The sequence below is a fragment of the Bubalus bubalis genome, chromosome X (genome assembly GCF_019923935.1).
Source record: "Bubalus bubalis isolate 160015118507 breed Murrah chromosome X, NDDB_SH_1, whole genome shotgun sequence".
Classification (NCBI taxonomy): domain Eukaryota; kingdom Metazoa; phylum Chordata; class Mammalia; order Artiodactyla; family Bovidae; genus Bubalus; species Bubalus bubalis.
Window position 1 is genome coordinate 92,198,839 of NC_059181.1, and position 12,257 is coordinate 92,211,095.

The 12,257-nt window shown below is 37.8% G+C and overlaps 1 protein-coding gene across 6 annotated transcripts in view; it reads left to right on the forward strand.

Annotated features, from left to right (window-relative positions):
- The window catches only part of CENPI (centromere protein I), a 56,057-nt gene that overhangs the window by 7,070 nt on the left and 36,730 nt on the right, over positions 1–12,257 (forward strand). For all 6 annotated transcript variants that reach the window (XM_025275874.2, XM_025275876.2, XM_025275875.2 and 3 more), the window contains exons 4-5: positions 474–592; positions 878–985. In XM_025275874.2, the coding sequence (XP_025131659.2) occupies positions 474–592; positions 878–985 (227 nt within the window). The remainder of the gene's footprint in view (positions 1–473; positions 593–877; positions 986–12,257) is intronic.

Genomic DNA, 12,257 nt, shown 5'->3' on the forward strand with positions numbered 1-12,257 from the left:
TTAGAAGTTAAAGGTACATTTTTGTTTCAAACTATGCTTTGTAATGATGATAAGAGTTATTGCTGCTGCTGCTGCTGCTTCTAAGTCGCTTCAGTCATGTCTGACTCTGTGTGACCCCATAGATGGCAGCCCACCAGGCTCCCCCGTCCCTGGGATTCTTCAGGCAAGAATACTGGAGTGGGTTGCCATTTCCTTCTCCAATGCATGAAAGTGAAAAGTGAAAGCGAAGTCGCTCAGTCGTGTCCAACTCTTAGGGACCCCATGGACTGTAGCCCACCAGACTCCTCCATCCATGGAATTTTCCAGGCAAGAGTACTGGAGTGGGTTGCCATTGCCTTTGCCATAAGAGTTATTGAATATTACTTTATTGCCTTCAACGTAAAGTGAAAGTTTTAGGACCAAGAGTTAATTACAGTGAAGGGACAATCAAGACCCTAAAATGTAGTTTAATTTGGACTTTGTCTACTTTCTAGGGAGTGCTGTAAACACTCGGATATTCAAGTGTATGATTCCAGCAACTCTAATATCAGAAGATTCTGTGGTTAAGGCGGTCTCCTGGCTTTGTGCTGGCAAGTGTTCTGGTAGCACCAAGGTAATTTTTTTAAACACTTTGATGATAAGTCCTTCAGAGCCACTTAAGGGCTGGCAAGGAAGAGCCACTTATGAAGTAATGGCAGTGGCCTTTTGTGCAAAGCTTGTAGTTTTGGAACAATAAAGCTTGATGCAAGAACTCTGTTCAAATAGAAATTTTTACTGAGAAATAAAATCTATTATCCTTCTTTGTGCTAGAGGCTTCTAAAACAGTCCTGAGGGGGGTAATTAAGCTCTTTTGTGCCAGTTATATTTCTCTAAAGATAAGCATTTTGTTTCTCAATAGGTGCTTTTTTATCGTTGGCTGGTTGCAATGTTTGACTTCATTGATCACAAGGAGCAAATTAACTTGCTCTATGGCTTCTTTTTTGCTTCATTGCAAGATGATGCACTGGTAAGTAAAAATTGAACAGCATTATGCATTGATCAGTGGTACGTGCTTGTATATCGATGCACCATATGTGCTTCAAAGTGCCAAACAACTTTCCTTACTTATTTTAAAATGTATGAAACAGGAAAGTGTAATGAGTAGCATAACAAACACTGTTATACCCGTCTCTCAGATTAACAAATGAAATTTTCCCCACATTTGCTTTTTATCTTCTTTTAAGGAAATAATTGTTACAGATAGAATTGAGTTCACATTGGAGTCTCTTTGCTGATCTAGAGCAATGATTGCCATCTTTTCCCTTTTAAACCACTTCAACAGGGTCCTTTGGGTCACTTATTCTACAGTTTCTTGATTAACACTGTGAAAACCTCATCAGAATTAATGAGAAGGAGAGGATTACTTTTCATGAGATGCCAGTGGACTGATTTTGATTAAATAGCATAATTAGTCCCATTGAAAGCATTAATAACTAAGAAATCAATCTACTGTCCACCTGGAAGTTTTTCAAGGACCATCAGTAGTTCACAGACCGTGTGAACCATTCATCTAACAGAACTTCTCTTGCTTTGGGGAAGGGAGGGAATTAATTTATTGATTTCATTTTCAAAAATTGACTATGTTTGTTGCATTATATGAGACAGTGTAGAAGATTCAAAGATTAGCTGAGAGTTTCTATATTCCAGGGGTTTGTAATCTATTTCAGAGACTAAGAAAAGCACATAAAGTTAAATGACAATGCATAAGTTCTGTTATCAAAGACAGTGTATGTTAATGTGAGGATAGTAATTGCTGTGATATTTCCAGGAAGAAAAGAACACTGTAAACCAGAGTGATTAGAAAAAGCATCATAAAGTATGTGGGCATTGAACTGGGCCATGAAGGTGGAGTAGGATTTGAGATTTGATGTTTGATATGACAGGAATATTTCAAGCAAAAGTTGTAAATTGTGTTTTAAGAAACCTTAAACAGATCAGACTGACTTAATTACATTTGATGTCGGGCAGTGGTGGGTGATAAGGCTGAAAAAATTGGGTGAGGAAAAATTGTAGTGGTCTTTAAATATGATGGTAAGGAATTTGAACTTTATCCAGTGGGGAAATCACTGAAAAACTTGGGACAGAACATGTTGAAAGCAACATTGTAGGAAGTTGTATCTAATAATGCCAAACATTATGAATTAGGATGGAAGCTAGAATCAGGAAGACTAGTTAGGAGACTGACATGATGATGATATCCTAAACTAGCAATTCTCGAATATGCTCTGTGGATCCTTTGATGCTTCCTGAGGAACTTTCAGGAGGTCTCAGAGGTTAAAATTATCTTTATAGTGATATCAAGATGTTAGTAGCTATTTTCACTGTGTTGACATTTGTACTGATGATGGATAAAACTTCTGACACACTCAGGGCAGTGAGTCCACACTGTAGAAGGGTTTGTTGTGTTCTTTACTGTAGTAAAAAACAAAAATGCAAGTTTTACTTAATAATGCCCCAAATGAAGCAATAAAGATTAATTCATTAATTATATTAAACTTCAACCTGTGAGACATATCTTTAATATTCTGTTGATGAAATGGGAAGTATAAATAAATCCCTTCTGCATATTAAAGCACAACAGTTGTCATGAGGAAAGGAACTTTGTGTGATTGAATTGTGAGCCAAACTAGCTGCCTTTTTCCATGGAATACCATTTTTACTTCAAAGAATGACTGACATATAAACTATGGTTATCCAGACTTGGTATTTGGCATATGTTTTCTTGAAAATGAACAAAGTGAGCTGGTCATTTCATAGAAAACAACTGGCACTATTTGTTGCAAGTGGTAAAATTTGAGCTTTTAAGCAAAAATGACAAGTTTGAAAAATTTGTATTTGTCATTGTGAACCTGACAGCTTCCCAATACTTAAAAGACTTTGCTGATGAGAAGGACAATATTAATGACTGTGATTTTTAGTATTATATAATGATTATAATTATATTATAATTATATTAATAATTATATAATGAAATATGTCAACATTTGGGAGATAGGTATAACTAATTTCCAAATGATCTCGTTTGAAATTATGTATGGGTAAAAGCCATCCAAAGTGCAAGATATATCAATGAATTTTAATGGAATAGAGTACAAAGAGTTCATTGATAAGATTTCAGAATCCACATTGCAGCTATTTCCTAAGAGACTACCATTTATTAGTTTTGGTGAAGTATCAAAGACTAATATCCACAATTTTCTTGAAAAGGCTATTAAAATATTCCTTCTTTTCCAATTACATATGTGTGTGAGGCTAACTTTTCTTCATGTGCTTCAATCATAACAATATATTGTTACATTTAATGCATAAGCAGAGTATCTGTCTATATTCTATTAAGTCAGAAACATTAAAGAGATTGTAGAAATGACTTGATGTAATATAAGAGAAATATTAAGAATAAATAAATTATTATATTCTTTCAAAAAAAAATAAAAGAGATTGTAGAAATGTAAAACTATGTCACGCTAAGCCTTTTTTTGGGAAAATATAGTTATTTTTCATAAAATATTTCATTTATGTTTAGCATGTAATGAGTTTATTTTTTAAATGAGTTACTAAACATTAAAAAAATTTCCTAGCTTTAATTTCTAATATGGTGAATATCAACAGCTATAAACCAGATAAACAAAAGCTTTTGGGGATCTTCTAATTTTTAAGAATATAAAGAGTCTTGAGACCAAAAAGTCTGAGAATCACTATCAGAGATTAAGGGGTATGAAAAATTGAAGGGACAAATCTTAAAGTAGACTGTAAAGGAAGAATTGACATAATCTAGTACCTAAACTGGATTAAGGGAAAGGTCACGATATAAAGATAGAGTTTGTAAGTCAGCATGATGCAAAATGATGGTACCTTTGACCATAAAAGGAAATTTGTGGAAAAGGAGGTAGTTTTAAAAGGAACATAATATGTTTGGCTTTAGATGTACAAAGTTTGAGGTTACATCCTGTAGAAATTCACTCAGTGAACATTTATTAACTAATGTGAGAGTCATTGAACTAGTATTGGAGATACAAATATGAGTAAAAGTAAGTTAACTATTGGTCTTCCCATATGGCACTAGTAGTAAAGAACCCGCCTGCCAATGCAGGAGACATAAGATATCCGGGTTCAATGCCTGGGTCTGCAAGATCCCCTGGAGGAGGGCATGGCCACCCACTCCAGTATTCTTGCCTGAAGAATCCCATGGACAGAAGAGCCAGGTGGGCTATGGCCCATGGGTTGCAAGGAGTCGGACACGACCAAATCAATGTAGCACATAAGTTAACTATAAGCCTCATATAGTTAACTTATATGAACCTTATATACCATGGACCAAGTGCTTTACACAGTATTTCACCAACTCTAAGATGCCATCAGTTTTAAGATGCATCATTATCTTTCAAACCATTACAATGGAATGTTGCCATTAAAATTGTCACTTGATATTGATTTTAGGATTAGTTTTGTTTTCAGAGATGTTAAAATGTAGAAAATGAAATGTCAGACTATGTATTTTTTCCAAGTTCTGAGGGTCTGAAAGTTCTTTTTATTCTTAACCTCAATTCAAAATAAACATTTATTTAGCACCTACTATTTTCTATACTGTGCTCTCCAGTGTGGTAGCCACTAACCTCATGTGACTAAATGAGCACTGGGAATGTGGCTAGGCCAAACTGAAATATGCTGTAAATGTAAAACACACCAGATAAAAAGTGGTTTTAACTCATTTAAACCTCTTTATAGCCTTTGTGACATATACAGTTTTAAAGAGGAGGAGTTTGAGTCACAGAGAAGTCAAATAATTATCCAGGGTCATGTGACTAGAGGCAGGCTTTATGGGAAATACTATTCCCATTTTTCAGATGAGACAACTGAGGCTTGGAAAAGTTATGTAACTTTGCTAAGGTAACCTACCTAGTAAGAGGCTGAGCCTTGAAGATCTTTAAATGTAGTAGGAGAGAGAAGTACAGTGTGATAAATCCTGTGATAGTATCCACAGAGTTCCATGGGAATATAGAGGAGCAGTATCAAAATAAGACTAGGGATCAGGGTTAATGGAGGAGGAAATGGCAACCCACTCCGGTATTCCCTGGAGAATGTGGGCTACAGTCCTTAGGGATTGCAAAGAGTCAGACACGACTGAATGACTATCACTTTCAGGGTTAAAGTTATAGGGATTTCTTTTCAATAGGAAGAGAGAGATGGGTGTTGATGTCCATAAATTTGTGAGTTAGTAAGGGATGTGATTGAGGGAATTCCTGCCCAGTGGTTTTAGTGATTTTTTTTTTTCTCAAATTTTCACTCAAGTAGGAGGCAAGGTCTTCTGCTGAGAATGAGGAGGAAAAGATAGAATGTTATGTTTGAGAGTATACATTTTGAAATAGCTCTTGGTGGAAATAGAGATAGATTAAGAGACACAGTTCTGAAGGCCCAGATAAGTTTCAGTTCAGTTCAGTCGCTCAGTCGTGTCCGACTCTTTGTGACCCCATGAATTGCAGCAAGCCAGGCCTCCCTGTCCATCACCAACTCCCGGAGTTCACCCAAACTCAAGTCCATCGAGTCGGTGATACCATCCAGCCATCTCGTGCTCTGTCATCCCCTTCTCCTCCTGCCCCCAATTCCTCCCAGCATCAGAGTCTTTTCCAATGAGTCAGCTCTTCACATGAGGTGGCCAAAGTATTGGAGTTTCAGCTTTAGCATCAGTCCTTCCAATGAACACCCAGAACTGATCTCCTTTAGAATGGACTGGTTGGATCTCCTTGCAGTCCAAGGGACTCGCAAGAGTCCTCTCCAACACCACAATTCAAAAGCATCAATTCTTCGGCGCTCAGATTTCTTCACAGTCCAACTCTAAGTTTAGGGAGCACGAATTTGTGATGTTGCTAATGTCAAGGGTCGTAGTTCCTTCAGGGTGGGACATGAAGGCAAGAGAGTGACTGAGCTAATGGATCAGGAAGTCTAGAGAGAAAAGGGCGAAGGTGAAGACAAAGGAGAGCAGATTGGGAGCACAAACAGCTGAGTTTCAGGTTGCCTTGGTGACATTAAAGGCATGTATTAGGATTAAAAACTGGAATGATATAAGTTGTAGCATTGGAGTTTAAGATTGCAGGGGGGGACTGGTTCAATGTGATGACAGGATTTAGAGTGACAGTGGGGTGAGTTGTTGAAGACTAGAGTAAGGGAATGAAGGTTATTGGAATTGAAATTTTCCATATCCTATGGATTTGTTGTTGCTGTTGCTGCTCATCTGTCAATTACCAAGTGAAATATGTTGAAAATCTCCCACTCAGAAGGCAGACTTGTCAATTTTTCCTTAAAAAGTTCTGTCAAATTTTGCTTTATATATTTTAAGTCTATTATTAGGTAAAGGCAGAATTATGGTTTTCATATTGTCCTGCTGAGTCAAACCTGTATCATGAGTAGCATTTTGTTAAAATGCTTTTTGTTTTAGTCATTTTGTTTGATATTGACATTGTCAACTCAGGCTTTATTTTGGCTAGTATGTTGCTTGGTATGGACATGAACTTGGGCAAACTCCAGGAGATAATGAGGGACAGGGAGGCCTGCTGTGCTGCAGTCCATAGGGTCACAAAGAGTCGGATACAACTTATCGACTGAACAGCAACAACATTGCTTGGTGTATTTCTGTCTTTTGGTTTTTTGAAAAATCTTCCTTTGCCCTCATGTCTTAGACACTTCCCCACTCCAGCATTCTTGCCTGGAGAATCCAATGGACAGAGGAGCCTGGCTGGCTACAGTTCGTAGAGTTGCAAAGAGTTGGATATGACTGAAACAACTTAGTGTAGCACAGATTTTATTTTTAAATCCTGTTTAATGATTTTTCACTTTTGCCTGGAAAATTAGTTTATTTACCTTTGTAGTGATTATTGATATTGTAGAAATAAGTAGGAATACCTTATTTTTTAATTTTATTATTTTGGGCTGTGCTGGGTCTTTATTGCTGCAGTCTTTTCTAGAGTTGCAGGGAACAGGAGCTACTCTAACTGTGGTACGTGGGCTTGTCTTGTTGCGCAGCACAGACTCTAGGGTGCACAGGCTTCAGTAGTTGCAGCTCCCAGGCTCTAGAGCACAGGCTCAACAGTTGTGGTGCATGAGCTTAGTTGCTCCATGGCATGTGGAATCTTCCCAGATCAAGAGTGGAACTCCTGGATTGGCAGGTAGATTCTTTACCACTGAGCCACCAGGGGAGCCCTGAGATCTCTTATTTTGAGCTTTCTAAATGATCTGCTTTTTTTCTGATTCTTTTCCTCATACCTCTTATTTTGGATTGATTGTGGTTTTCCCCCATTCTTGGTTGGAAATTACATACTCTATGTGTGGTGTTGTTATTGTACCTATTTTAATATGCATATATAGTATAAAATGTAAAATATATAAAAAGTCATCCTTCTTACTATTTTTCTTTTGTTTGGAAGATATAGTTATTTTTCATCAAATATGTCATTTATCATGTAATGGGTTTATTTTTTAATGAATTAATAACTATTTATAATTTTCTCAGTTGAAATCTTTAAGGCTTTTCTTAAAGTCTAGAGGTAACCAATATCTTTATCTTCATCTTGAAAGATAACAGGGCCCTAGAATGCTTTAACTCTGATCATATCCCTCCCACATTGTACACTATTATCTGATTTTAGTTCTGACTCTTCACCATCCTCCTCCACATACACACGTAGTAGACATTATTATTTTCTTCACAATTAATATTTGTTTAGATTTGCCCACATATTTACCAGTTTCTTTGCTCATCATTGTTTTTACATCTCAGACCTTTAATTGAGATTATTTTCCTCTGAAAATATTTTCTTTAGGTTTTTTTCTTTTCCTTTTTTGGCTGCACCACCCAGCATATAGAACTTCCCTAACTGGGGATTAAACCTGTGCCCACTGCAGTGGAAGTGCGGCGTCTTAACCTCTGGACCACTGGGGAAATCCCTAGAATATTCTTTCAGTAGAATCTTTATATTTTTAATTTTTATTGAAGGATAATACAATATTGTGTTGATTTCTGCCATACATCAACATATATCATAGATATACATATGTCCCCTCCCTCTTGAGCCTTCTTCCCACCTCCCACCCCATTCCACCGCTCTGGGTTGTCATAGCGCCCCAGTTTGAGAGTAGAATCTTTGATGGTAAACTCTGTCTTTGCCTAAAAATGCTTTTACTATGCCCATGTTCTTGAAAATTGGTTCTGCCTAATCAGGAAAAGAATTTGAAAAAGAACAGATATATGTATATGTAGGAAAAAAAAGAAATTTGGTTCTGCTGTGCGTAGAACACTAGGGTGACAGTTAAATTCTCTCAAGACATTGACAGTATTATTCCACTGGCACCTCCTTTCTATTGTTGTTGAATCAGTCTAATTGTAATATGTTGTTTCTTTTCTCTCTAAATACTTTTTAAAAGCAGCTTTGTGAGATAACTTAGATACCATACAGTCCACTCAAAGTAAAATCTACTGGGTTTTAGTATGTTCATAGATATGTGCAACCATGAGCAGAGTCAATTGTAGACCATTTTTATCACTTCAAAAATCTCATACCCCTTGGGAAACCAACATATTCATGTGGCTTGCTTTATTGTGACCTTCTTACACTTAAAAAAAAAAAAACTCATACATTTTAGCTATCACCCCTATCTTTCTGTTTAGAGGTTCTTAAGCAACTCCTAGGGCTTTTGAGGTGGCACTAGTGGTAAAGAACCTGCCTGTCAATGCAGGAGACATAAGAGATGCAGGTTCAATCCCTGGGTTGGGAAGAATCCCTGAAGGAGGGTATGCAACCCACTCCAGTATTCTTGCCTGGAGAATCCCCATAGTCAGAGGAGCCTGGTGGGCTACGTTGATGGGGTCGCAAAGAGTTGAACATGACTGAAACGACTTTGTATGAATGCATGCAAGCAACTCCTAATATATTTTGTGTCTTTAGAGATTTGCCTATTATGGACATTTCACATAAATGGAATCATACAGTGTGGGGTCATTTTTGACTGGCTTCTTTTAACTTACTTTACTTTTTACTTGAAAGCATAATGCTTTGCCTATTCTAGATACCTTATATAAGTTGAATAATCCAGTATTTGTTCTTTTGTGTCTGGATTCTTTCACTTAACATGTCTTCAAGGGTCATTCATGTTATAGCATATATCAGAACTTTGTTTTTATGACTGAATGATATTCTGCTGTATGTATATACCATTATCTGTTGATGAACTTTTGGATTGTTTCTGCCTTTTGGTTAACAAGAATAATGTTGCAGTGAACATTGGCATCCAAGTGTCTGTTCAAGTCCCTGCTTAGAATTCTTTTGGATGCATACTTAGGAGTTCTTTCAGGCAGGGACTGAACCTTTTATAACCAAAATATCTAGTATTGTAAACTTCATAAGAGCAGGTCTTTTTGTCTGTTTTATCTACTGCTTAATAAATACTTCTTTCATGAATGAATGAATAAGATCTATTCATAAATGTTTGTCAAATAATTTCAGTATGCTTGAGTAGTTTTCATGATGCTGACTAAAGAGTTTCTTGCTCAGCGTGGCAGGTGAGAAGGGGGCTTCCTTTTTTTTTCCTTCTTCTTCTCCTAAAAATATTTATCGAAGTATCCCAGGTGGGACCAGTGGTAAAGAGCCTGCCTGCCAATGCAGGAGACAAAAGAGACGTGGGCTCAATCAGTTCAATCAATTTTTATAAACTGAACACATTTGTATAAGTATCACCCAGAAGAAATAAGGATCCTAACTATAAAAAGCATTAAAAAAAGTTACAACTTGGGACTTCCCTGGTGGTCCACTGGTTAAGACTCCACTGCAGGGTGTGTGGGTTCAATCGTTGATCAAGAACTAGGATCCCATATGTCATGTGGTGCAGCCAAAAAGTAAAAAAGTCACAACTTGATGGACGCTTGACTCTGTAGTGACTGAGATGTGGTGGCTATTTGTCAGCAAAGCAATTGTAAAGTCTCAGATGCACATGAATTTTTCCTTTCTAGATGTGGTTAAAGGACAGTATCAGATAGAATACTGGAGCTTAGGTTGGCACTCATTTTATACCCAACATGTATTGCTAATGGTTCACAGCTTTCCCTGTGTTGCTCAGGCAATAAAGAATCTGTCTGCAATGCAGAACATCTGGGTTCAATCCCTGGGTTGGGAAGATCCCCTGGAGAAGGAAATGGCAACCCACTCCAGTATTCTTGCCTGGAGAATCCCATGGACAGAGGAGCCTGGTGGGCTACAGTCCATAGGATCACAAAGAGTCGGACATGACTGAGTGACTAACACTTCAGCTTTCAATGGTTCATATCCTAAGGATGTGAGGCAGTGAATTTTTTTTATAGAAAGTTACTATATTTTGTGTAGAATATGGCAACTTGGTCATAATATGTATTCTTCCCTTAAAGAAAAAGAAGATCCTATATCTAAATTCACACTTCTTATAAGTATGTTCAGTCTTTATCAACTCATTTCTAAGTAGAGGAGTGGCAATATGGAATTCTGTACTTTAAAGTATAGAGTCATACTACAAAAATATAACTTTGTTTAAAAAAATCTTGGGTTTTGCAGCTTCTTTAGTCCCATTTAATAATTCGTTGTTGTTGTTCATGGCTAAGTCGTGTCTGACTCTTTGTGATCCCAATGACTGCAGTGCGCGAGGCTTCCCTGTCCTGCACTGTCTCCCAGAGTTTGCTCAAACTCGTGTCCATTGAGTCAGTGATGCTATCCAATCATCTCATCCTCTGTCGCCCCCTTTAATAATTTACTTTTTCAATTTCCTATATTCTAAAGCAGGTACTGGCAAATTTTTTCTTAAAGGGCCAAGTAGTAAATATTTAGGTTTGAGTGTCATACTGTCTTTTTCACAAGTACTCACTCTGCTGGTGCAGTGCAAACTCAGCTACAAACAATAAACAAATGGCTGTGTTCCAAGAAAACTATTCACAGTGACCAGCAGTGGGCTGAATTTGATCCATAGGTTGTTGTTTACCCATCCCTCCAATAGAATATTGTTTTCTTGTCTGATAAACAGATATTCTTAATTTCATGAACTCTAATTTATTGGGGTTTTTCTTTTATGTTTTATTTTATGGTTATCTTTTTTTAATGGAAAAAATGAACTGCTACTCTCTGCTCATGAAGATACTCTCCTCTGTTTTCTTCTAGAACAAGTAACAGCAAATTTCCTATAAAGAAAAGGAAGTGAATATTTTAGGCTTTACAGGCCACTCAGTTTGTATCACAACTGCTCAGCTCTGCTGTTGTAGCAGGAAAGCAGCCATGGCCAATATATAAATGAGTTAGTGCAGTTGTGTTGCAGTAAAACTTGATTTGCAAAAAAAGTGAACTATAGTTTGCTGACCTCTAATCTAGAATAAAACCTCAACAAGTGGTCACTCAAAATGATGTGGTATAAGGAACCAATCCTTCAGTACTTTAAGTTCAAATTTATTGAGTGTGTGCTATTTTGCCAGACTGAGGTCTAAATGGCTAATTAAATTCTGGTATATTCACTGGAATATTAAGATCATTGAAAATGATCATTTTGAAGACCAAGTAACATGGGAAAATACTTTCAGGTGGGAAATCAGGATAACAGTTTTAAGTTTGTATCTAAATAGCTGTGGACTACTAGAAGGAAGGGAGAAGGCAATGGCACCCCACTCCAGTACTCTTGCCTGGAAAATCCCATGGACGGAGGAGCCTGGTAGGCTGCAGTCCATGGGGTTGCGAAGAGTCGGAACAGAACTGAGCGACTTCACTTTCCCTTTTCACTTTCATGCATTGGAGAAGGAAATGGCAACCCACTCCAGTGTTCTTGCCTGGAAAATCCCAGGGATGGGGGAGCCTAGTGGGCTGCAGTCCATGGGGTCGCGAAGAATCGGAACAGGACTGAGCGACTTCACTTTCCCTTTTCACTTTCATGCATTGGAGAAGGAAATGGCAACCCACTCCAGTGTTCTTCCCTGGAAAATCCCAGGGACGGGGGAGCCTGGTGGGCTGCTGTCTATGGGGTCGCACAGAGTCGGACACGACTGAAGTGACTTAGCAGCAGCAGTAGCAGCACTAGAAGGAATTGGCAATCCACTCCAGTATTCTTGCCTAGAGAATCCCATGGACAGAGGAGCCTGGCAGGCTACAGTCCAGAGGGTGGCAAAGAGTCAGACATGACTGAGGCAACTTAGCATGTACACACGCACTAGAAGGCATACATGAATTTTTGTTAGGCAGAAGAAT